The 27,212-nt window shown below is 39.4% G+C and overlaps 1 protein-coding gene across 1 annotated transcript in view; it reads right to left on the bottom strand.

Annotated features, from left to right (window-relative positions):
- The window catches only part of BLM (BLM RecQ like helicase), a 35,207-nt gene extending 8,299 nt beyond the window's left edge, over positions 1 to 26,908 (bottom strand). The window contains exons 1-16 of the mRNA XM_030577205.1: positions 26,316 to 26,908; positions 24,581 to 24,679; positions 22,975 to 23,711; positions 17,080 to 17,278; positions 16,486 to 16,601; positions 15,287 to 15,419; positions 11,386 to 12,173; positions 9,341 to 9,532; positions 8,323 to 8,441; positions 6,565 to 6,678; positions 5,493 to 5,591; positions 5,244 to 5,392; positions 3,691 to 3,797; positions 3,135 to 3,295; positions 1,770 to 1,965; positions 1,077 to 1,267 (exon numbers count right to left, since the gene is read on the bottom strand). Of these exons, the coding sequence (XP_030433065.1) occupies positions 1,077 to 1,267; positions 1,770 to 1,965; positions 3,135 to 3,295; positions 3,691 to 3,797; positions 5,244 to 5,392; positions 5,493 to 5,591; positions 6,565 to 6,678; positions 8,323 to 8,441; positions 9,341 to 9,532; positions 11,386 to 12,173; positions 15,287 to 15,419; positions 16,486 to 16,601; positions 17,080 to 17,278; positions 22,975 to 23,711; positions 24,581 to 24,679; positions 26,316 to 26,491 (3,576 nt within the window). The 5' untranslated portion in view covers positions 26,492 to 26,908. The remainder of the gene's footprint in view (positions 1 to 1,076; positions 1,268 to 1,769; positions 1,966 to 3,134; positions 3,296 to 3,690; positions 3,798 to 5,243; positions 5,393 to 5,492; positions 5,592 to 6,564; positions 6,679 to 8,322; positions 8,442 to 9,340; positions 9,533 to 11,385; positions 12,174 to 15,286; positions 15,420 to 16,485; positions 16,602 to 17,079; positions 17,279 to 22,974; positions 23,712 to 24,580; positions 24,680 to 26,315) is intronic.
- Positions 26,909 to 27,212: the final 304 nt, after the last annotated feature.

Genomic DNA, 27,212 nt, shown 5'->3' with positions numbered 1-27,212 from the left:
CTCACTGTGGAAACAAACATCTTTCTGCCTCAGTTTCTCCATCTGTAAAATGGTATCATACTTGCCTACCTTGAGGTATTATGGGGATTAGTGTTTGAAGTCCCCTGCAGTTTAAAAACTAGGTGTACTAATTCAATCAGCAGACTTACTAAAGAATCTTACATTTTGCAGGAAAAAAATCCTCCTGCACTTTTTCCTCCACTTTTTTTTTTTTTTTTTTTTTTAAAGTAACAGCACTTCCTTTCTAAGGCACTTAAAAACTATTTCTTAATTTTTCTTGAACACAATTTAAATTGCAATTGAATATCTTTTTAAAAGTTAATTCAGAGAAAGAAAAATATAAGTAGGTCAATATATATGAATTAAACCTAGCCTTTAATTTGTGGATTAAATTTGGAATATTCATTTTTAAAATGTCATCTATTGAATTACTAGGAGCACCAGATATTTAAACCAAATATCAGTAGATACTTGATTGGCCTGCAAAGCTGGAAGAAAAAGGTGAGTTTAAGATATCCATCAACTCTTTTGTTTTACTCCTGGTCACACTAGCAATCTGCTAGTCAATAGACCTTGACCTGTAGAGATTGCAAACCCTTCTCTTCCCCCAAACTCCTACCCAATCCATTCCAAATTAGTATCTATTACGATGTGGCAGCTTTGTGCTCCTCTGGCAGCACAAAGCTGCCTCAGAGCCATCTTAGATGGCAGCTGGAGGATTCCACCTGTGGGGGAGAATTCCTAGGTGGTATAGCCACCACAGTGAGTTCTGTGCCAGCTTCTTCTGGAGCAGCAGGCATGGCTGGGAGAAAAGAGGTGTCGGAGAGTATCCTTAAACTTCACAGTCCCGAGCTTCCCCAACAGTTCCTGGGACCCACATGCAGCTTTTGTAAGTCTGTTCTAGGTAATACCTTGGGACCAACTCAAAACACTTGGTATCACAGGGCATGAAGGATCTCACTCAGCATCTCTGTATCTGCCTTCTAGAATATATTAGCAACTTTTCTTAAGTCTGGTTAAAAAAAACACATACACCACTTTAAGAGCTCAAATTTACAGATGATGTAATTTTTTACCTTCTTTCGACAGCAGTTGTCACAAATCACTTCTGGGTGTTCCTTACAAAAGTTAAGATTAAAACCAGTTTCCCCAAAGTAAGCCAAAAGCTGTATTCTCCGGCATTCGTGTACATTCTCACAGTAATGAACCATACTGTAAAGGTTGTCAAAGTGGGTTTTTCTTGTTTGACTGTTTCCATCTTTTTCCACTGAAATAAAAGGGATGCATTCATTGTATTTCTTACACAATGTACAAAAAGGCTAAAGTTATTACTGATCAAACAAACTACCTCAAGCACTTAGATAAAAATAGTCAGATACATAGGCAAAAAAATACATTCTAAGCCAGTGAAGACAATTCATTCCACTTTCAAGAATTTAAGAACATGAGGGACAAAGAAAGCCATAGACATGGTCTCAGTCTCTGCCCCAAAAGTAAAAGTTTGGAAATTCTGCACAATGAATAAATTGGTTGTGTTTTTAAACTAAAACTAAGGTATAGATAAAGAAAATTTTCAGAGAGGGGAACAGTGAAAGCATGCTGGGGGGACCCTGCAACTACAGTGACCCAGTCCAGTGTTATATGGCATTCTGAAGATCTTTAAATAGCAAAAGGATATGTAAATAGAACAGGACAAAAACTTAACATGACTGAACTACTTATTTCCTGTTATAACGTTTGATATATCAGAGATGGGAGCCTTTGCTTACTTTGTATTAGCCTTCTGAGCCTGGTTACATCACTATAACTGTAGAAAAGCAAACAGTGAGAAACTTCACCATCTCGTCCAGCTCTGCCAGATTCTTGATAATAACCTTCCACAGATTTAGGGAGAGATGCATGAATAACATAGCGTACATCTGGTTTATCAATTCCCATGCCAAAAGCAATTGTTGCGCATATGACCTGGAATAAGAGCCATAAATTATTATACAATCATAAAGCTTTGCAAGGTATTCATACAGCACTTTAAACTACAAATGTATTGTGATCACCCATATGTAGAGCCCTACCAAATCCACAGTCCATTTTAGTCTATTTCATGGTCACAGGATTTTAAAAATTGTAAATTTCATGATTTCAGTTATTTAAATCTGAAATTCCACAGTGTGGTAATTGTAGGGGTTCTGACCCAAAAAAAGGAGCTGCAGGGGTGGATGTCGCGGTATGGTATTGCCCCCCTTACTTCTGCGCTGCTGCTGGTGGGACGCCGCCTTCAGAGCTGGGCACCCAGCCAGCAGCTGCCACTTTCCAGCTGCCCACCTCTGAAGGAAGCATAGAAGTAAGGTTGGCAATACCACGACTCCCGTAAAATAACCTTCCGACTCCCCCTGCAACTCCCTTTTGGGTCTGTACCCCCAATTTGAGAAACACTGGTCTTGCCCCATAAAATCTGTAAAGCATAAGGTAAAAGCACATAAAAGACCAGATTTCATGTGGGGGAGAACACATTTCACAGTCTGTGATGGGTTTTTCATGGCTGTGAATTTGGTACGGCCCTACTAATATGATCCTGTATTTGAATGCAAAATTAATTTTGGTGTACTCCCAAAAATAGTAAGACATTCAGTCAAAACATTTATATTTACAAACATCAGCTACCTTCCCAGAAAGAGTCTAGTGGTTAAAGCACAGAACTGAGAGGAGATCGGAGTTCTAGCTCCTGCTCTGCCATAAACTTGCTGTGTGACCTTGTGCAAAACACTTAATGACTTTGTGCCTTATTTTCTTCACCTGTGAAAGAGTGCCCTACCTCACAGCAGTACAAGGCCTCAAGGCCCTAACTTCTGTAAAATTCTTAAGTATAATATTTATTACTGTTGCTTATAAATTTTCCACATAAATACGATGCAGACATTAGCATTTCTCCTACAGAAGGGCTAGCAACTGTTTTCTGACAGTCTATTCTGCACAATGATTTAATTCCATGTCTAGTCACGTAATATTTTTATATTAACTTTGGTTTCATTTTTTTATGTGCATCTTGCTCTAATTTATGCTTTGTGTTTTTGAGAGAGTCCCACATTCTTCCTGTAGAATCTCTATTAACCTTCTCATTTGTTTTTTCCTTTTACCTGACACCCGTCCTGATTAATCCATTTTCGTTGTACAAGATCTCTAACAGTGTCACTGAGGCCAGCATGATAGGCAAGTGCAGCAAGACCCTTTTCCTGTAGAATGTCAGCAGTTTTGTTACAGTCCTGCCGTGAGAGGCAGTAAATTATTCCAGAGTCATCTGTGAATATAAAGGGAATGTTTGTGCAGGAATGTAGGTTCTTCTGTTTCACAAGTATCAATAGCCTCTCAGTCAACCAAGCAACAATAAACGTTTGCATGGCAAAGGCAATTTTCTTATTACCAGACATTTAGCTATTTTAACCTACAAGTCCCTTTTTCCTATTCATTCTCAACAGCAACTCCTACTTTAACATGGCCCACTGATTAATCTTTAAATCTTGGCATCAAAGAACTAAATTACTTTGCCTCCAACATTTTGTTCTACATTTACCATTTCCCCTCAAAAGGCATAGGAGAGTAGAGTTTTATGTATACACTACTGCCTTATACAAGAACTGTAATTCATTCAAATGTATATGTGCACAGCCAGCTACAAGAAGATTCAGTACTCACGTGGATGATATTTTTTGATCCATTCCAAGCAGTCCAATGCCACCCTTTTTGGCTTTTTGGGCAATACATCATATTTCAAGTTATGCCTGTTAAAGCTCATAGTAAACCTAAAACATAATGTCCAAAACACGTTAGCTTCATATACATAGTATATTTTTAAAAGAGGGGCTCTGAGTCTTCAGAGTAAAAGGTTAAAGCAAATAAGACTAGATTGTCTCATTGAGAACATAATTTTGAATCCAGGATATCAATAAGTGATCCTGGTATTGCATAATTTTACACTATGTAGAAATCTCCACAGGATAGGAATTGTCTGGAAGGACTCAAGTTTCAGATTAACTACTACTTCCTCCCCGAAAACTCTGACTAGAGAGTCTTTTCATTCTACCTGGACCAGTTGAGATTGATTTTCCTCACTTTTTGGACCTGGGATCACTTCGGTAAATGCTAGTGTTGTATTCATCCTATGGTTGGGAAAGTAGAAGGCAAGTCTGCTCTGCATTACATAAACCAGCAGGACAGACATGCTCAGAGACAGGACACATGCGCTGCATGGTAAAAAGTGAAATTTACCTACCTTAATTTTTCCCTTTTAAATCCTGACATGCTTCTAATATGGGGATTGCTACATGCATTCTTCAGGGCATGAAGTACAGTAGATGACATTTCTTTTACATGTTTACAAAATTATGATAAGTTCATGTCAAATATAAAAAAGCCCAAATGTCCACATCAAATCTATCATTTGATTTTTAAGATACCAAATCTTTCCGCATTATTTAAAGTGACACCTGAATTATCTATTTATGAAGCCTGACGTACACTGGTAACAGGGTTTGTAATGGTTTCTAACTCCAAAACCTAGCAAATGCATGCACTAAAGCATAGCTGTCCCACTTTCTTAATAAAAGACTATCACAGTTTTCAAAGAGCAACAGAAGTTTACCAGCTCTGATGCTAAGGAACTATGGGTCAGATTATTCACCCTGAGTAGCACCTTACTTCGCAGGTAGTCCCTTTGAAGTCAATAGGTCTAAGGAGGACAAAATTACTTAGGTTTTACTATTGCATGCAGTGCAAATGCAATACTGTCCAGATTTCATTTGATACCTTAGTTGCACTGTTTGCCACATTAAAAAATCCTTGCCATACTCAAGCTTTGGAATTTTCCCACTTAATGCTATAGATCATATTCTTTACCATCTTTGCAAGGTTTTCATGACAATTTACAAACCCAAAAAAATTACAGTTTACCCTCCCACCCTTTCAATGATAAAGAAAATTTCATGAAACTTTACTGTGTAAAGAGTTGTTCTCCCCAAGTGGGGAAAGAAATTTGGGAAGTCTGCTCTTTATTTTTAATACTTTTTGTACTTCATGGATTTTAAATTCCATACATACAGTCATATTAAATTAGATACAAATATCTATATGTTTCAGGTGACTGAGTAGGGTTTAACACAAGTTCATTTCTTACATTGAAAGGGAAAAAAAATTCTGCCTAGATAAGTGCAATTTACACAAATTTTTCATAATACTTCTGAACAACTTACACCTGTGGTTTTAGCATCTCAAGTTGATTCAGAATATCCTTTTGTACTCTGGGATTAGCAGTAGCAGTAAGAGCCATCATAGGAACAGAGGGAAACTTCTGGCGAAGCATGTTCAAACGTTTATAATCTTGACGAAAATCATGGCCCCACTAGTTTAAAAAACAAAATTAACCTTTTCACACACTATTGAATAAAGTTTTCCAACTATTTTGAAATTGTATTTAACAATATAAATCAATAGGTATCTACCTGACTGACACAGTGTGCTTCATCAATAACGAAACGTGCCAATAGGTCCCTCTCATACAGATTTTTCAGGGCTGAAATCAGTCTGCCACTTGAACAAACCTAGGTAGACCCACCATCAAAAGTGTTTTTAACAGAAAAACATTAAAACAATCACCACCCTTTTTAACTAAGAGATTATGAAACTAAAGATTCTGTAGAGAGGTGGGTTTGGTTTGTTTTTTTAACTGCATACAGAACCTTTAAAGCAGTCTTTAATGATCATCATTCTAGACAGATTTTCATGAACAACTAGGAAACTAAAAATTTTGATGTGGAACTAAAAACCCTTATATTTTTTATATTTTAAATTCCTTTTTGACAAGCAGCATTAGGGAATCCCGCAGGTGTCTGTGCCTGGCCATTTAAAGAGCCTACTTCTGACCAAATCAGATGAAAAATTTACTTGGGGGGAGGAAAGACTCACTAGCATGAGCTCTCCACCACTAAACAGCGCCCCCCAGAAGGCTTTCAAGGAATAATCAAAGAGTATTTCATATGGACAATTTCTACAGTAGGAAATTAATGCAGCAAAATAGTTCCTTTGATATTGATCTGCAACCAATTACTTTGATTGGGAGAAAAACAATTATTCTTTTGCCCCTGTAATCTCTCTCAAAATAGCCATACGAATTTAGCCTGAAAATGAGAACGGGGCAGCTCCTAGATCCATTATACTAATAACAGGTTACACCATACCAACCAGCTGGGAAGACAGACCGGCATATATTCTAGAAAGGATTATTAACATGGCAGTCTTTCATTTCAAGATTTCACCACTTACTTGGCTGTGCTCTGTTTGGGCTATTCTTTGGTTCACATTAGTTACAAACAGGCAGCATCTCACAGAATTATCTAAAGATGTTAGTAGCTTATCCCTTTGTAAGAATTTTTGTTGTTGTTTCCTGATAGATGTTTGTTGCATTTTTTTTTAAGTTTGCTATATTAAATATCATTCTTACAAAACATTTTTACTAGTAAAAATCTTTGTTTTGTTGACTTGATAACACTTTTTGCTTTTAAGATAAATACAAACCTTCTCTGGAGTAACATAGAGAAGTTTTATTTGGGGATCTTTTTTTGACAGCTGTATATAGATTTTTGATGCCTCAGTATCAGTTCTATCACCAGTCAGATAAGTAGCAGAAATCTGTGGTATAGAAGAAAAAAAGATATTTAGATTTCATCTAACATCTGTTTAACTTCAGAAATTTCTTCTTAATGTAGTGTTTAACCTACTTATAAATTTAAAGCACACCTGGTCTGTATTCACACATTTTGTCACTGAATACAGAATTTGAAAAAATACTGAAAATTCTAAATACATTCAAGATACAAAAACCTTGTCATATTAAAGGCATCACAGCGCTCTCTAGCAATCAGGCAAAAGACGGGGAATCAGAACTCCTTTGTTCTGCTCCAAACTCTATCAATGAAGCACTGTGTGACTCTGGGAGTCACCTACCTCCTCTGTGCTCCAGTATTCCCATCAATAAAATAGCTGTAACGATACTTGCTTACTTCACGAGCATGTCATGAAGGTTATGTAATATTTGTAAAGTGATTTGATCTTACATGAGAAGCACTACAGAGATGTTCTTAGAAGGCACAAAGTATTTTTAAATACAATTAATATCTTCCCTAGTACCCACAAACATATAATAATGGGTTGTCAAAACAGATGACCCATATTCCAAGGAAATAAGTAATTTATACCCTAACAATTAGCTTCAGTATAAACAGTAAATTGTAACAGATGAATTAGACTCTGCTATGAAAGAGAGACATAAACTTATTTTGAAAGTGTAATATAAATCAACATATAGGCCAAATCCTGGCCCTCAGCTCTGCTCAGGTGGTGGAAAAAGACAGCTGGAGCTCCCCAGTTGGGAATTCCCCCAGTGTAGGCAAGTCCCCAGCAGTCACAGAGCAAGTATAGCTGCCTCTTACGTCACCACCCTTGCAACATAGATGTGTTTGTTGGCAGCAAGGAGGCGTGGTGAAAGAGTATGGACAAAGCACACTCTGCTCCAGAATTCCCTGGATGGCACGTAGGGATCATAGCCAGCCAGAGAAATCATAGCCAGCACTTTAAGGTTTTAGGATTGGGAAATTGTAGCATGCTCCTGTTTGTACCTCACCCCCACCTCAGCTGCTCTCAGGATTTTACCCTTAAAATTTATTATCTATTCCTCAAAACAAAAACTATTCATTTTTCTAAAACAAAAACAAAACAAAAAAACCCACAGTTACAGTTGCTCAAAATGTCCACCAACATAACTAGGAATGGCTTTTTTATTGGTTAAGTCCTCAACCATCCTTTGCAATCTACTGCCATGATTATGCTCTCTCTAAGTGTCTTCCCTCCATGTGTGCCATTTTTCCAGAGATGCTGAGCAGCCACAGCTGTAACTGAAGTAAACAGGCACTGCAGGTGCTTAGCTTCTCAGAAAATATCAGGTTGCCTTTTTGTGTGTCTAAACATGGCCTTTGGAGCCTATATTTAGGCATTATGTTTGAAAATTTAGCCCTAGCAGTTATTGCTTGTGTGCATTCACAGAGTCAATGATAAAATTGCTGTTTACTTCTAATTAGTCTGATTTACAGTTAGCTGATGTGACTCTTATTTTCCCTTTCCTAGGTATTTGTACAATGTATGTATGCTTACTTGTCTTCTGTTCAAATATGCAACTCTTTCATATACAAAAATCAAATAAAAAGAGAATAAAATTCATCAGGAACAATTCAGATCTTTATCCCATTCCTTAAGTGCAAAGAAATTGTTCGAACTTACATCCAGCGTCATTAGCTTCTCAACTTGATCTAATATCAATGACCTCAGTGGAGAAATTACAATAGTGACCCCAGAGGATAAACAGGCTGGTAGCTGGTAGCACAGACTTTTACCACCACCTATATAATATGCAAGACAAAATATATGATTATTTACGATGGAAAAGATGGAATCAAATTTGTTACATTCATCTCAAAATGTAGGTGGTCAAATTACATTTCTACAAAATTGAAGGCCCAGAGAAGAGTTTAAATTACGGATTTATTTGAATTAAAACTTTGTTTTTAAAAAACTATTCTCTGCAGTATTGCATTAGCGTATGTGAACCAGATAATGAAGCCATTTTCATTGTTGAAGTGAAGAGAAATGCAGAAGTAAACAAAGCCTAAATAGTGAAAATTAAACTCCTCAGATTTAAGAATAAAAGAAATTTGTATTTTACATTAAGGATTTTTATTTTATTAAATATAATTTTAACCTGATGTCTTCTGTAATACTCTTATAAAAATGCCATGTTCTAGAGTTCATTGTTCAAGTCTCATTTCACTGCAAAGTCCTTGTCCTCTTAAAACTTATTACCAGTGGGGATGCAAGTTATATCACTAGGTAATTTAAAAATTACGTTGACATATCTCAGCTGTTCTGAAGTCTTTAAATGCAACTACTGTCAGATATTCTATAACCTACAATTTCATTAGCAGAGTTACTATGTGGAATATTACAGAAATCAGAGCTTTAGTCACCGTCCCTTTAAATACTAAAGACAAAGGCGAAATAAATGCAAGGATTAGAGAGATGATATGAATCCTATAGCCAACAGATTCTGGTAGCATGGTAATGTGTTATCACTTCCCCAAACGTAGGGAATTTATTAAACTTACCATAAATTCTGTTAGTCTTCCTATAGGAACTGAATCTGTGTTAATCTCTATAGCTTCTGATCTACTTATCAGAAGTTTGTGTAAGATCTCATATGCCACTGACAATTTCCAGTTGACTGATCTACACAGATACGTACCAGTGGGCATTAAGATAAAACAATCTTCACCCAGCAGAGAAGCATTTATGGCCTCCAGCTGATTTGTTCGAAAATGGTGCAGACCAAATTTTTTGTGAAATATCCTCATCATGTCATTAGAATGGGAAAACGTACAGCCTCTGAAGCGTGCTAGTGCTGGATTTTTGGATGGTGATTTTTTCAGCAGTGGGTCTAGCAGAAAAGGAAAGCCTATTAAAATTAGCATTGTAATTGGTTACCAATAACTAGTCAGATACAGATAAATCTTACTATTACACTCCACACAGAAACAAACCCTGCAGAGGATCCCAGTGAGTCTCAGAGCAAAGCAGCAGAAGTAGTTTGCTTTTAGACAGTTTATGACCATATACAAAACAATTTTGATACATGTTAGTTATGGAAAAACTGTAGCCCCAAATAGGTGGGGGAGGGGGAGGAGAGACACCTTTAATTCTTTTTGCAGCTGCTAAAACAGCACAAATTAAGACATTTTACTTAAATGGGGATGTGTGTGTAAGTTAGGGAAGATTCTAAGTCATGCACAATTTAGCAAATTCTCATTATGCTTCTGTTTTCATGTATAAAACAATACAGATCATTTCAAAAGTGGCTAATATATAAATCAAGATTCTCCTGTCAAACAAAGACTGTGTAACCTAGTGACTCAAAAGTTCAGTTCATTTCAAGGTTGACTTCAAGTTCCACAATATAAAACAAAAACTGTTTTGCTTTAAGTGTAACACAGATGGCTAAATCACCACTTAACTGTTCATCGCTGCAAAAATATGAATTATCTAAAGAAAAATGCAAGCATATAGACTCAAGATAGTCAAGAGAGTAGGTTTTGAACTCTGTAGCACTTACATCCACATTTGTGTACTGTTTGGATTTCAATGGATGAAAAGTACTATACCAGTGGCCCATTATAGGAAATGCATAACCTTACTCTGTTAGACAGCTTTCTCCAAATTGCAAAAATTTGTGGTGTTCATTTTTAAAAGAGCTGTTTTAAAAATCAGCAGAACAGAATTTAGTAAGTAGATATGACAACACAGAAGGATGCAAACTGCCAGATTAGGCAACAATGAAGTCCTTTTTAAATAAACCTGGTCAAGATTGGTTATGTTTTAAAATTATTCTCGATGAGAATGGTCCAATAATTTGGATGAGTTTGTAGACCACAGACAAAAACTTGTTTAGTTTAAATTCTTTCACACAAAAGCCAGTGAGAATTTTCTCATGGGAGAATAAACTTCTGCAATACACTCCAGCCCGCAGTGTTCTTATAGCACAAAGGAGCTGTAAAAGAATGGCAGCAGCCCTTGAGGAGCATTCACAACATACGGGGGCTTGCCAGGTGGCATAGAGCTAGCTGACAGAATGGCTCCATTACACCCCGTATCTTTAAGCATGGTGCCTCAGGAGAAGGTGAGGCCAGAACATGCTGAGCACCAGTTGGTATAACAGTCTGGAAGGGGCCCCATTACCTACAGGCTTTTTAGCTACAGGCAATTTAGCATAACTTAGAAGATGCCCTAAATTACGCTGCGGACTAGGGTCAGAATTCAGGAGGCAAAAAGAAGGCTGAAAGTCATTACTGCACCTGCAAGAACATAGGGACAAAGAGTCTGACCTACATCCTACCAGAAGGATTAGATTTGTTTTAAGAAGTTATGTATATGCAAATATGCTCTCTTGCACAATATAACAAAGTTAATTCCAAGTCACCTCCTTAGTTCTAATGCTTGCAGGATTGTTACTATAATAAATACATTTGTTTCAGCTTTTGCAAAGCTGAAGCTGAAGCTGGTAAAAGTCAGAAACCTGCCTAGCAAATACACATTGCTGAGAAGTGTGATTTGATTAGACGAAAGAGCATATTACCTAGAAATTGTGACTCTGCAATTAGTAATACGCCAGTAAAAATTTCCACAACAAAATATGCTTACAGTATATATAGTTAATTACTTAAATTCACCCTTCACAATACTTTCTTAGCATGTAATTTTTGCTATGATAAATTAATCAGAAGTAGTATAATTTACCTGAGCAGCTCTTGGCTGACAGCAAGATGTTTGGTTTTGGAACAGGATTATATATAGGGCTAGTTTCCTTGACTGTCGAAAATGACTTCAATAATGATTTAGCAGGCTCACCTTCCCTGATAGGTTGGTATAGTGGTGTAGATGTCTTTTCATCTGCTGAAACACAGCGTGGGTTATCCCACCTCTCATCAAAATCATCATCAAGAACAAAATTATCAAGATCAAAGTCTATGTCCCTTGCTCCTAAACTGTCATCTCCTCCTACATTATTAAGACTAGAAGAACTTTTATTTTCAACTTTCAAAGTAGTGCTTGTTACAGGCATCTCTGAAAAGAAGCAGCTTCCATCCTTTTCCATTCTTGGTTTTTCACACAAGCTACTGTTGAAAGAGGATATCTCAGAGTGAAAACTAAGTGATGTTCTTTCTTTTACATCCATCTTGGAAAAAGAAAGTCCTGCATTTTTTGTGATGTTGGTGTCCAGGGCAGTGTACTGTGAAAAATCTGATGCACCAGAGGTATCTAGGGTTTGAAGTTTTGTAGTGGAGAAGGTGCTCATGTTAAGGTTTCCTTGACATTCAACGGCAACAGAAAGTTTAGAGGGAACTTTTGTAAATTTGAATGAGTTTCCTTCAGAGTTTAAGCTATACTTTTGACCTGACTGAACAGGAATGCTGTCATCCATAGAGGTAACATGCCCAGGATGGGATTTCCAGTTTGAGGCAAAGACCAAACCTAAATCACTTTTGTTTGCATTTGAATCAATATGGTTAGCTAACAGTTCTCTCCTGGAAAGAAAAACAAAACAAAACAAAGAGTAGTAAGACCAGATAAATTCTACAACATGCATAAATATTGTCCTTTGTTTTCTGCCACCACATGAAAAAATAAGGCTTCGTTAAAATATACAAATCAACTGAGTTAGTTTAAAACAGCAGTGCCAGAATTCTGGTGTTTAAAAATTGTAGAGCAGAGGTTCCCAAACTATCTCTGACCCCTGTAGGAGAGCTATAAGGTTATCAAGAAGGCATGAAGACCTGATGGTGCCCGTGCTGAAAGGCTGGAGTCAGGAGGGGGCTCTGTCTGGCAGAGGAAGCAGACAGGGCTCTGTGCAGGGGGTTGAGGCTGCCAGGACCAGGCTCCCTGCCCATCTCGCTCCCCCATTGCTACAGCTGTAGCAGCCACCAACAAGCAGTTATGCTTTTCTGCTGGGGAGGTTGGTAGAGACTCTGCAAGCAGGGAACAGAAGGCTGCACGCCAGGGGTACTGACCCCCTACCAGACAAGGCCCCCTTCTGACCCTTCAGTGCAGCTCCAGAGTACAGAGCACCATCCACTCAGCCTGCCAGACAGATCCTGTGCAGGAAAAGCAGACAGGGTCAAAAACAAGAGCTGGAGTCAGAACAATTCCCCGTCCAGCCAGGGGCCAGTACTCACATGGTGCATCTCTCCATTCCCCTCCTCCCCACTCCCGACCCCATGGCCCTTCAGTGCTGCCCCATTCACCTCCCCTGCACAGGTGAAGAGTGATACAAGCAGGGAGCTGGGTCCCACAGTCAAGACCGCCTGACTGCTGCAGGAAACAGAAGCCCTCTCCTGACTCCAGTCTTTCAGCACCCCACCCGTCCCCCATAACCCGATTGAACCCCGGGGGTATGTGCATGGGACATGAATCTCTGAAGTGGAGCTTAGCACAAAAAGTTTGGGAACCTTTTCACTGTCATCATCAAGCTAGGAAATTTCCTATTCTCCAACAGCCAAGGACAAAACCAAAAAAACTGTCCAGGCAAGTGAAGTAGCTTTGAAGAAGCTTTAAGTGCAGCTTTGTTTTGTTAAAGGGCCTAATAGGAGGCTTCCATGTCCATATTTTGCTCTATGGAATGTTTCCTGATTTGCAAAACCAACTGTACAAAAAGAAGAGTGCAATGGCTGGCTTCAAGAATCACCCCTTACCTCTCCAGGTTTCTAGACAGTCAGGACTATTGGTCAGAGCGAGTATGAAATGAAAACAAGTTCTTATTTGCACAACCTCTCCCACTTTTAGGTTACTCTGCAATTCTACATTGCTTGGCAGAGGGTAAAAAACTAAAAATCTGTCAAGTATCTTGTGAATTAGACTACTCGGTTTGAAATTTGTAACAATGGCTGAACAGAGACAGGCATTCCTAAATCCAAACCAGGTAAGAGCAAATGTAACAGTACCATTGGGGGGAAGTGGTACTTAGGTATAACAAATTATATAATCTCTGGATTTTTAGAATGTAAAAAACCAGATGTAAAAACTTATTCCTGCTTAAGACAGAATTTGTTACTATCTTGTTTTTTCTGCATCTGTTTTGTTTCCTGACCATATTAAGTTAAAGACCAAAGGCATTCCATTTGTATTTTTTTTCTTACTGTAAATTATGTAGACAGCTTTTCTTGATTCTCAAAATAGAAAACAATTCTGTGAATATGCTTAATCATTCTGACACTGACTCAACAGAACCTTTACCAGATTGAGTTAGCTGACTAATTTAGGCCCCAATCCTGCAAATATATGTTTAATTTTACTTGTTTAACCCCCGTGAAGTCAAGGAACTACAAATATGCTTAAAGTTAAATGTGCATAAGTGTTTGCTACACCTGCACCCTGGAGATTCTGAGATTAAAGAGATAGTATTGAGATCTGAGTAGTTATCAGATATCTTGGGAAAAAGGAAAAACTTTTTACGGAAGAAAAACTGTTGATAAGTTAAAAAATTATAAAGTGTCTTTTGTTATGAATATCAATTACTAAAAAATGATAAATAAAAAGAAAAAACTTACTTTCAATTAAAAAGTAAAATAATCAAATGTCCTAGGAAAAAGATTTAAATCCTTGGTTTTGGTATCAGCATGCCACTGAAGTAATGCCATAAAACTGATAATCCTCGAACACAGTTGGAGGGGAAAATGGTTTTAATAATTTAGCACTATAGGCCTCTATTTGAAGAAAATGAAAATAATACGCTTGAGCTATATTATTTTCCCTATCTATTTCTTAGGGAGAAGGATAGCTCAGTGGTTTGAGCCTGCTAAACCCAGGGTTGTGAGTTCAATCCTTGAGGGGGCCATCTAGGGATCTGGGCAAAATCAGTACTTGGTCCTGCTAGTGAAGATAGGGGGCTGGACTCAATGACCTTTCAAGGTCCCTTCCAGTTCTAGGAGATAGGTATATCTCCAATTTTTAAAATATATTTAAAAGATTGGGACTGTTTACTTTAGAAAGGAGAATAAGAAGGGATGTAATAAAAGTATATAAAATAATGAATGGTATAGAAAAGGTAGATTGGGAGCTTGTATTCTCCTGTCTGATAACACAAGAAAACAAATTGGGAACTTCAATATAATGAATACTTTTCACACAATGCATAATTAGACTATAGAACCATTGCCGCAACAAGATTAAAAACGGGTTTAGACAATTATAGGAAAGACTAGTATATCCAGAGTCATAACTGTTAATCCTAACAAAAATTTTGGCAGGAATATTAAACCTCATGCTTCAGGATTTAAGCCAATCTCTAACTATTAGAAACCAGGGTGAGACTAATACAGAAGGCAGATTATCCCATTTCTGCCTACCACAGGGTTCTTCCTCTGAAGTGCCTGGTACTGGGCACCATCAGAGAAAGGATAATAGACTAGCTGGATCTCAAATTTGATCCAGTCTGGCCGTTTCTGTTCTTACAGACCCCTGATTATTCTATCCGAAAAAAGTTAACACTTCTACACTATTAAAAAGATCATTTCATCTACTCAGGAATATTAAGTTGTTTAAAAATATTAGCTGCCACCTTACCTGTCTGACAGCCACATATACAGTCAAGATGCTGATACACACAATGTAATAGTACTAAAGACTCCTAATGAAAACACACCTGAGATTTCTCTGCTGAAGAAGGTCATTCCCACAAGACAAAGACTTAAGTTCATGTATTGGGATAGAATCCACTAGTTTACAGATGTCCTCCATCACACTGAAGAGATGCTGTTCCAAACCTAAGAATTCATCTGCAAAGTAATATAGTATATAGTTAATAAAGTTTTAATTATGTGATGTCAATATTTTCCCCAAATGACAAAGAAAAACGTAATATGTATAAAAGTTTAAATTGCTTATTTGGTATATTTTCAAGTTATGTAATTATTAGCAATCAAAAGACTATTCCTAAGCATGCAACATTAAGTTTTAAGCTATATATACACACACACACTTTTTTTTTTGGGCACCTCAGGCACTTGTGCAACTGTATATTGTCATAGCTAGGCTTGACTATGTACAAAGTTTATTACAAAACTTATAAACTTGACATGTTTTGTGTATCACGTAGTGTTCTCATGGACAAACTACATGCAAAAAAACTACCTTAACAAAACATTTAATTGCAGTTCTACTCTGGAAAGTGACCAAAAATCATTGTAAGAGTCTATGTTTATTCTCTCACCGACTTCCAGATCAAATTTGCCAGCTCTGCATACTGATCTTGGGTCCTGACACTATGTTTAAATTGCCAGTAGATTTAAGATTCTGAAAGACAAATTCCATCCTCAGTCATACCTGTGGAATTGGTTTTTAATGCATTTGCACTGGTGGAAGCCAGTGCACAATTTGGTCCTTAAGTTGAAAGTTGGCAAACAGTTTTGTTGATGGTGCACAAGAAAAAAATATGATCAAACTCTGTCTCCCAGAGTCTGGCTTCCAGAATAGTACCGTTAACTAACCCACATTGCACATACGTTTTTAGTAATGTTGAATTTATAACTTCACATATGAAATGTGTAAAATCTGGGAGAGCTTATATTACTCTGAGCCACAACTTGTTATATGCCTGGACCGTCTGTTTAAATTTGCAGTCTTAATGTTGCATTAATGGTAAAACCTTACCTTCAATCCAAGAATTGCAAAATTCTTGACAAATGTTAATTTAGCTCAACACTCCTCTCAGTCCTATATTTAACCACTAGCAAATGCTCACTCCGTAGCACAGTAGATGAAGAACATGAGAACAAAAAGGAGTTGCACACTGTTCAAGAGACATTTAATGCACAGATGTTTCAGCTGAAGTGTTTCTTATACCTGTATGCTCTATACTGGTTCTTCTGGTAGGCTGCTTTGTGATGATTTTTCCAGGTTTTGACAGACTGTTATCAACTATTAGTTTTCCATCTACAGTAGGTTCTTTGAAAATATTACTAATATTAAAACAAAAAGTCAGTAAAACATATCAATAAAACAAATTATTTTCATTAGAGGAGAAATTAATTTGCTTGCTTAGCATAACAGTTTTAAGCATTACATATATTATACAAAACTACTCAACTCTCCCAAGAACAAGCAAACCTCAAGTAAATAATTGAGTAAGTCCATCTTCCGCCCATGCAATTCACAACCAAATTAGGCCCCTGATCCTGGCTTGGCTGGATGGAAATGGTGCTTCCTGTGAAGCTAACACCACTTTGAGCATAGCAGAAAACTGTGTTTCATGACATTCATTGCTGCCAATTGCTACACTGCCATTCTTTCAAGAAATAAGGTCTCAGGTCTATTCATTCACCCAAATAATTCAACCAGTAACATTTTAACAAGTGGAGATTTTGGGACTAGCGTCCTTTTTTAACCTGTTCAAACCATCCTGGTGATAAACATTTGCTGTAATTAATTTTGTTTTACCTAACGTTTTTTACAGAAGATGAGGAAGAAAGCAATTCTTCCTCTGGAGAAGGTGGAATGAAATCTAGGTAATCATCCTCCTCAATTCCATTGTAATCAGGAGTCTCATCCCATCCTATAGCCAGTTCCTTCGGCGAATGGCTATTCTTCTCACCCTCAGTTATCTTTTGTTTGCCATTATACTGTTTTTTACTGAGAGCTGAAACAGAAGAGAAATATTGGGCAGGATTATAACCTTTTCTTCATTTCGGAAAGAACCAAAAAGACGTAACTGAAAAAAAGAACAATGAAGCTTTACTACCTAGGATTATATATATTTCAAATGGAGTTTAATATTTCTCAACTTTAATAAATGATTATATGGACTCTATTCCCACAACAATGTTCTTACGTGGCTTAGAAAACTGCGGCATTTCAAAAGACGAAAATGGTGTTTCTTCAAACACAACTATAAAATACATCTTGCAGATTTTTCTTATTATACTACAAGTGTCTTCTCAAGAGCTGAAACTTCAAAGCATTATTGATTAGTTACAGCTTCTATAGCTGAATTAGAAAGCTATCCTTATAAACAGAGGCCATCTCCACAATATGGATTAGTTATTATAGAGTTTTAGTTTATGTAGTCTTCCCTCACTTGTAGTGTAAGGCAGAAGTTCCCAAACTGTGGGGCACACAGAGATTATCGACGGGTACAAAGACCTGACGGGATGCACTGGAGGGCTGGGGCCAGCAAGGGACTGTACAGAATGGAAGTGGGCAGGGCTTTATACAGGTGGTCTCAGCTGCCAGGACCAGGCTCCTTGTTCTTCTTGGTGCTCCACTGTCACAGCTGCAGCAGCCACCAATGGACAGTTACCTTCCTCTACTGGGGTAGCACCAGGGACTATGCGAGCAGGGAGTGGAAAGCTGAACTACTGATCCTTCCCTGCCAGTCTGAGCCCCCTGCTGACCCAAACCCTTCAGCACAGTTCCAGGGCACAGAGCCCTGTCCTCTGCTGGAAAGAGCCTGGGCAGGGAAAGCTGATGGAGCTGTGCTCAAGGGCAGGTGTCAACAGGGAACTCTGTTCAGCAGGGAGCTAGTACTCAAGGATTGCAGCTGTCCGCTTCCCTCCTGACAGGCAAGGAACTGGGTCCAGGCAGCAGAGACCAAATGACCACTGCAGGGAGCAGAAAGCTTCCTCAACTGCCATATGGTGAGTTTCTCCCCCCGTCACTCCTCCAGCAGGTGCTAGGCACCCCTCATGGGTACAGGGCACCCCTCTCCCCTTAGAAAAAGGGTGTCCGCGCATGGGACAAGAATCTCTAAATGGGCTCAGCAAAAAAAAAAAGCGTGTGGGAACCTCTAGTATAAGGAAGATGTTTCTGCTCTAAGGCCCAACCATACACTGTTTTTGCACTGATATAAACTATTTCTTGTTAGTTGTGAAATTTTTTTTAATTAGAGAGTCATACCAATACAACCCTTAGCGTAGACACAGTTATACTGGTATAAAGATACAAAATACTGGTAAAGCCTATTTCCCTTCTTGTATGAGAATAGTTATACCAGTATAAAGCATCTTTATCCTGATATAACTTCATCCGTGCTTCCAAGGGGGAGGGGGCAGCAAGTGAGGGGGGAGGTGTACCATTTTAAAGCAGCACAATGTGTGTTTAGACAAGACCTAATACCTGCTGTAATTACTTGCCCTCCCTATTGTGAGAATTAAATGAGGTATCTTTAGCAAAATACGGATTCTTCAGAAATGTGAGAAATCACATCCTGACTGCTGAGGTGGTGTCCGTTATTCACTATGCCATCAAGATATGACAGTCTAAGGATAAAGCACATATTCATTTCCATAAGGAAAATGAAGGATAAGAATCGACCCTATGTAACAATCAAGAAACATTAAACACGAAGCGACTAAAGCAAACAATGAGCAGCTAAGCAGAAAACAGCTCAAAGTAAACTGATAGTAAACTCTCCATTTCATGCACTTTTGATTCAAATACTGCGATACAGATTAATTTCTATTACTCAATTATTTTTCATAGTTACACTGAACTATAAATGGAAACTGAAAGCACTTGGAATGAACTAAAACTGGTGGTCTAATTTCACTGCAGTATCTGCAAGTGCCTCTTTTTTTCCTGAATGCTGCTCCAGGAGATCTTCCTTCTCCAACAGTACATTATAGGGCTTACTGGTTTTTCCCCAGGAGAGAAAATCCATTGTTAAACAGATGATCTAAATATCAGTGATGGCACTTTCTACAACAAAATCCATATGCTACACACTTAAACCCTGATTTTCAGCTCCCTGATTTGACTTTAGTTACAGTAGTGAGGGCTAGGCACTTCTGAGAATCAGACCCTTAGTGTGTAGACCTGAAAATAGTCCTCTAAGTTTACTATGACATTAGGCCAATTTTATTTGAAATATTACATATAAAATACATTAAAAGAATAAGAACAGCCATACCAGGTCAGACCAAAGGTCCATCTAGCCCAGTATCTGTCTACCGACAGTGGCCAATGCCAGGTTCACTCCCTCTGGGGCACGTAACAGGCAATGATCAAGTGATCACTCTCCTGCCATCCATCTCCATCCTCTGACAAACAGAGGCTAGGGACACCATTCTTTACCCATCCTGGCTAATAGCCATTTATGGACTTAATCACCATGAATTTATCCAGTTTTCTTTTGAAAACTTATAGTCCTAGCCTTCACAACCTCCTCAGGTAAGGAGTTCCACAAGTTAACTGTGCACTGTGTGAAGAAGAATTTCCTTTTAATTGTTTTAAACCTGCTGCCTGTTCATTTCATTTGGTGACCCCTAGTTCTTGTATTATGGGAATAAGTAATTAACTTCTCCTTATCCACTTTCTCCACATCACTCATGATTTTATAGACCTCTATCATATCCCCCTTAGTCTCCTCTTTTCCAAGCTGAAGAGGCCTAGTCTCTTTAATTTTTCCTCATATGGGACCCTCTCCAAACCCCTAATCATTTTAGTTGCCCTTTTCTGAACCTTTTCTAGTGCTAAATATCTTTTTTGAGGTGAGGAGACCACATCTGTACACAGTATTTGAGATGTGGGCGTACCATGGATTTATATAAGGGCAATAATATATTCTGAGTCTTATTCTCTATCCCCTTTTTAATGATTCCTAGCATCCTGTTTGCTTTTCTGACCGCCTCTGCACACTGCGTGGACATCTTCAGAGAACTATCCACAATGATTCCAAGATCTTTTTCCTGACTCGTTGTAGCTAAATTAGCTCCCATCATATTGTATGTATAGTTGAGGTTATTTTTTCCAATGTGCATTACTTTACATTTATTCACATTAAATTTCATTTGCCATTTTGTTGCCCAATCACTTAGTTTTGTGAGATCTTTTTGAAGTTCTTCACAATCTGCCTTGGTCTTAACTATCTTGAGTAGTTTAGTATCATCTGCAAACTTTGCCATCTCACTGTTTACCCCTTTCTCCAGATCATTTATGAATAAATTGAACAGGATTGGTCCAAGGACTGATCCTTGGGGAACACCACTAGTTACCCCTCTCCATTCTGAGAATTTACCATTAATTCCTACCCTTTGTTCCCTGTCTTTTAACCAGTTCTCAGTCCATGAAAGGACCTTCCCTTTTAGCCCATGACAGCTTAATTTACGTAAGAGCCTTTGGCAAGGGACCTTGTCAAAGGCTTTCTGGAAATCTAAGTACACTATGTCCACTGGATTCCCCTTGTCCATGTTTGTTGACTCCTTCAAAGAACTCTAATAGATTACTAATTTCCCTTTACAGAAACCATGTTGACTATTGCTCAACAGTTTATGTTTTTCTATGTGTTTGACAATTTTATTCTTAACTATTGTTTTGACTAATTTGCCTGGTACCGACATTAGACTTACTGGTCTGTAATTGCCGGGATCACCTCTAGAGCCCTTTTTAAATATTGACGTTACATTAGCTAACTTCCAGTCATTGGGTACCGAAGCCGATTTAAAGGACAGGTTACAAACCTTAGTTAACAGTTCCGCAACTTCACATTTGAGTTCTTTCAGAACTCTTGGGTGAATGCCATCGGGTCCCAGTGACTTGTTAATGTTGAGTTTATGAATTAATTCCAAAACCTCCTCTAGTGACACTTCACTCTGTGACAGTTCTTCAGCTTTGTCACCTACAAAAGCCAGCTCAGGTTTGGGAATCTCCCTAACATCCTCAGCCGTGAAGACTGAAGCAAAGAATCCATTTAGTTTCTCTGCAATGACTTTATCGTCTTTAAGCGCTCCTTTTGTATTTCGATTGCCAAGGGGCCCCATTGGTTGTTTAGCAGGCTTCCTGCTTCTGATGTACTTAAAAAACATTTTGCTATTACCTTTGGAGTTTTTGGCTAGCTGTTCTTCAAACTCCTCTTTGGCTTTTCTTATTACACACTTGCACTTAATTTGGCAGTGTTTATGCTCCTTTCTATTTGCCTCACTAGGATTTGACTTCCACTTTTTAAAGGAAGTCTTTATCTCTCACTGCTTCTTTTACATGGTTGTTAAGCCACGGTGGCTCTTTTTTAGTTCTTTTACTGTGTTTCTTAATTTGAGGTATACATTGAATTTGGGCCTCTATTATGGTGTCTTTAAAAAGTGCCCATGCAGCTTGCAGGGATTTCACTTTAGTCACTGTACCTTTTAACTTTTGTTTAACTAACTCCCTCATTTTTGTATAATTCCCCCTTTTGAAATTAAATGCCAGTGTTGGGCTGTTGAGATATTCTTCCCACCACAGGGATGTTAAATGTTATTATATTATGGTCACTATTGGCAAGCGGTCCTGCTATAGTTACCACTTGGACCAGCTCCTGCGCTCCACTCAGGATTAAATCTAGAGTTGCCTCTCCCCTTGTGGGTTCCCGTACCAGCCTGCTCCATGAAGCAGTCATTTAAAGTATTGAGAAATTTTATCTCTGCATTTCGTCCTGAAGTGAAATGTTCCCAGTCAATATAGGGATAATTGAAATCCTCCACTATTATTGGGTTCTTAGTTTTGACAGCCTCTCTAATTTCCCTTAGCATTTCATGATCACTATTACTGTCCTGGTCAGGTGGTCGATAATAGATCCCTAATGTTATATTTTTATTAGAGCATGACATTTCTATCCACAGAGATTCTATGGGACATGTGGATTCGCTTAAGATTTTTACTTCATTTGAATCTACATTTTCTTTCACATATAGTGCCACTCCTCCCTCTGCACGACCTGTTCTGTCCTTCCGATATATTTTGTACCCCGGAATGACTGTGTCCCATTGATTGCTCTCAGTTCACCAGGTTTCTGTGATGCCTATTATATCAATATCCTCCTTTATCACAATGCACTCTAGTTCACCCATCTTATTATTTAGACTTCTAGCATTTGTGTACAAGCATTTTAAAAACTTGTCCCTGTTTATTTGTCTGCCCTTTTCTGATGCGCCAGATTCATTTTTATGTGACTGTTTATCATCTGATCTGGCCCTTACATTATCCTCTTCCGTCCTCTGCTGCTGATTGTAACGTGGAGATTCTCTATCATCAGACTCTCCCCTAAGAGAAATCTGTGTCCGATCCACATGCTCCTCTACAGCAGTTGGCTTTCCCCCATCTCCTAGTTTAAAAACTGCTCTACAACCTTTTTAACATTTAGTGCCAGCAGTCTGGTTCCACTTTGGTTTAGGTGGAGCCCATCTCTCCTGTATAGGCTCCCCCCATCCCAAAAGTTTTCCCAGTTCCTAATGAACGTAAACCCCTCCTCTCTACACCATCGTCTTATCCACGCATTGAGACTCTGAAGCTCTGCCTGCCTACCTGGCCCTGCACATGGAACTGGAAGCATTTCTGAGAATGCCACCATAGAGGATGCATTACCTGTAGGTGTTTCTTCTTTTTTGTCACTCAGAACAGTTTCTGTAGACAACTTCTTCTCTTGAAGATCTTCACCTAAAAGTCTTTTACAATCATTGGGAACTGAAACATCAAGACAAATCAAAGATCTGTTTGCTAGAGCTGGCTGTTTGTCATTCAGTGATTTTTCATCATTTTCAGAAGGACAATGTTTTGACAGTTGTTGCTCACTGTTCACAGTCCTGGATGCCTTAGATAATCTAACTGTACAGGAACTGGATATTTGAAGAGTCTTGCTGGGTTTTACAATTAGATTTTTGGGGGATAAAACCAATGGTTTTGAGTTCTTTTGTTTTCCAGATATATCAAAGTCATCTATGTCATCCCAGTCATCTTCTATAGTAATAATGGCATCATCTGAACAATTGTGGTCTACTTTCTGGGAAGCAGAATTACCTGGTTTCTTGCTTACATTCTCTTCCTTTCTAGGAGGTAAATCATTTGAAACTTGCTGGGAACATTCAAAAGAATTTAATGATACCCAGTTTGGATGAAGTTGTTCTAGTTCATGCTGTTTGGATGTCTTCTCAAAGAGGTCATTGATTTTTATCTGCTTATCCTTCGATGTGGGACAAGATGCAACAGATTTAGTCTGGGAAGTATTAACATCTTTCTCCTTCAATGCAGAGCTCTTTGTTACACTGAAGCAGTTTATGGATACAGCATTACCTGGAGCACTTTTCTTTTTGAAAGTGAAACCTCTGCAAAATAAAATGTATTTTTTCAGAGTTTTTAACATTGTAAAATTTACTTATTTTTGGAAAAACAGAAATAAATCTACATTTCTAACATCAAAAATCACTTCACATAGACCAAATATCAAAAATGTACATTTAACATAACTGAAAAGCTATTGGTAGTGTACAATGTATTTTTTCTGAACTCTATATTTCAATCTCACACATGGGCATTCTGGCTTTTAATGGATGATAGTATTTATTTTATGTGGATAAAGCACTCTAAATGCCATAGATTATGATTTACGTCCATATTTATGTATCTTAAATCATTTTAACCAATTGTTCCAAGGCTCCCTCCGACTAGAATGGAAGTCATGGGTGCCCACAGAACCTCTGAAAATCAGGCCATTTGGCCTTAAGTAGCAGGACTTTTGCTTTGAACATCACTCAGATGTTAAGAAGTTTACTTCAATAGCAATAAAAACATATTTCATACTTTGATACTCAGTAGCATAAAGCAGCATGTCACCAGAAGTAGTGGTCTGGATTCCATGCAGTTAGTAAGAAAATTATATTTTAGTTTGATTATAGCGAGTGTAGTTTTCCAGGCCAATTAAACAAGAAGCCTATCTTGGCCACTCTATGGAAGCCCACACAATCCTTTCTACTTAGGGGAGGCAAAAGATTTTTTTTTTTTTAAATCCAAAAGCAGGCCCTCTGTTTAATTTTCTGCATCAACTTTCAGCAGAGAAATCGTAAAAAAAAAAAAAAAAAAAAAAAAAAAAAAAAAAAAAAAAAAAAGACCAGAACCCAAACTGACAAATGTTGACAACCATGGTACTTTTCTTTGTTACTTCTGATGATGAACAGCAAGGTAGACTGATACTTACCCTGGTTTGTGTTTTGGAAGAGCTAGTTTATTGTGAGTTCCTTTTGCTGAATGAAGCTCTAGCTGCTTCTGGAGGTTGTTCTGTGGAAGAGCAGCCATGCTATTAAAAAAAAAACGATTTAAGGTATCACATTAAAAATATCACTGGCTACACAAACTCTCCTGTGGGTTCACACTAAGAAGGCTTTTTGAAATTTTGCCACCTGCATGCTATTTTTGTTGAAGAGTGATATAATAGGCATTGATGATTATAAGTGTAAATATGGCAGTAAGGGAGCTAACAATCTGTGATAGATTATATACATTGCTTCCCTAATAAAACCACAAAATTCATCCCATCATCGTCATAACAGAAAGGTTAAAAGAGTTAAAGTGAGCGAGAAAGCTCTTCCTCTCTCTCTCAAAAAAAAATCAGATGGCATGCATAAGAAGAACTAGTAGCAATTTTTACTATATTGTTAAATTCAGCAAAGAAAGAAATTAAATCCTTTTGTGAAAGTACAAGTATTAACATTTCTTAAATTGAGTACTACAGACCAGTTAAGCCTGATCTCAATATTGGAAAGGATTCTTGTCAGTGATCATTTTCAAAATAAGACCATATAAGAGACACACACAGTAGGCTAATTTCAAAGTAAGTACAGCTCCGTGAACAAAAGGACATTTAAGTTTGTTAAATTGTGAAGTGCTACGGAATCTTTCATAATGAAAGGTGCTATGTAAATGTAAGTGATTACACAGCACATTTCTGATTCAAGACATTACTAGTGAGTGACCAATAAAGTTACCATTATGCCAAGCTGAAATGGTTTGGACATTTATCTGTAAAAGTATCAATCACTATAGGGTGTAAGAGAAACTTTAGGTTATCCAGGCTTTTTATTTCACATTATTTAAAGATATATGGTTGGAAAGGCATAAGCAGAAGGACCCATTTAATGCCTCCTGTCCCCTCTCCCCATCAGCTTTTCTACTGTAGCACCTCTTATGTGGAAATATCACCCCCACCAATTGGCTCAAGTAATGGCGCAACTTAAAACTGAGAACATGAACGAGGTTAAAACCCGGAAACCCTTTAACCGTTATGGGTAGTGGCTGAATCAATAGGGTACCAGAACACCGAAGTGCGACTGTCACCGCACCGGACTAAATCTTACAGAGCGTTTGGCGAGGAAGCTGAACACAGCTGTGTAACAGCAGCTCTCAAAGCTGCGGTGCTAGAGGGAGAGCAAATTCTGCGAAGAGGGAAATGCAGGTGGATGGGCAGAAAACTCCTGCGGTGTTCGAGGGCCGGTCGGCCGTGACGGACTATCAGTCAGAGCTTTGGACGTGCCCGTTTGACAGTCTGCGAAAGGCAGGGCAGGGCACGGCCCGTCCTGCGGCCTGTAGCGACAGGCCGATCTCGCCCATGGCCGCTGTTCGGGGGATGTGCGCTGGCGAACGGCTGCCACGTTCCACCCCGAGGACCGCCCCGGTGCGACTCGGGGGGCTTCGCGGCAGCCGCGCCGCACGCGCTCTGCGGGCGCGTTGCCTTTAGGCAGGAGACTTGTGGCCTTTTCCTTCCGCGCGGCCGGACCCGCCGCTTTCCCGCCCCCTGGCCCGGCTCTGAGGCGGGGTCCCCTGCTGCGGCCTGGTGCCCGGGCGGGGCGGCGATTTCACGGCTCCTGCCCTCCCGAGGGCCCGCAGGAGACAGGACGGGCCCTTCCCCCAGGCCGAGGGGCCCCGCTGCCCCTCACCTGTCCCAGCCGCGCGGCGGGGCCGGCCCCTGTTGGGCCCCCGCGCGCCCCGCTCCCTTCGTATTTGGCGCCAACCCGCCTCTCCGGAGTGCGGCTTCCCCATTGGCTGCAGGACTCCGGGGGAAGTGACGACAGAACATTTCCGTCCCCACCCCAGGGGCCGCGGGCGGCCGCATTCCCTGGTCTAGGGGTGTGAGGGGTCAGTCCAGGCCGGACGGGCGTTCTGGGTGATTCCATTCCCGCGCGGGGGGAGCATAAGGTTGGGGCCGTTCCATTCTGTAGTGGGGGTTAACTAATTTCAAGACTGGGACTGTCAGTTCTAGCGCCGACTTCAGGGCGGACGAATTTATTCTGGAGATGGGGGTGGGTCAGGATCACTCCATTCTGCATCTTGGGGGGGTCGGATCATTCCATTCTGCGGCTGACGGCGGTGGTGGTGTTCCAGGATCATCCATTCTGCAGCTGGCGGGGGGACTGGGGTGTTCAGCTCACTCCATTCAGGATGGGAGGGTTCAGGGGGATTCCATTCTGCACCGGAGGGGGGTGTCAGTTCACTCCATTGTGCAACTGGCGGGGGGAGGAAGGGTCAAGATCACTCCATTCCGCTGCTGATGGGAGGGGTCAGGATCACTCCATTCTGCAGTTGGCGGTGGGGTCAGGGTCAGGATTACCCATGCTGCTCCTGGTGGGGGGGGGTCAGGTCACTCCATTTCGCTGTTGGTGGGGGGGTCAGGATCATTCCATTTTGCAGCTGACGGGGGGTCAGGATCACTCCATTCTGCTGGTGGGGGGGTCAGGATTACCCATTCTGCTCCTGGTGGGGGGGGTCAGGATCACTCCATTCTGCAGCTGGCGGGGGGTTCTGGAGCACATCGTTCTGGGTGAGTTGTTTGGTGG

Source organism: Gopherus evgoodei, chromosome 10, assembly GCF_007399415.2.
Source record: "Gopherus evgoodei ecotype Sinaloan lineage chromosome 10, rGopEvg1_v1.p, whole genome shotgun sequence".
Classification (NCBI taxonomy): domain Eukaryota; kingdom Metazoa; phylum Chordata; order Testudines; family Testudinidae; genus Gopherus; species Gopherus evgoodei.
This window is presented reverse-complemented; position numbering and strand designations above follow the sequence as displayed.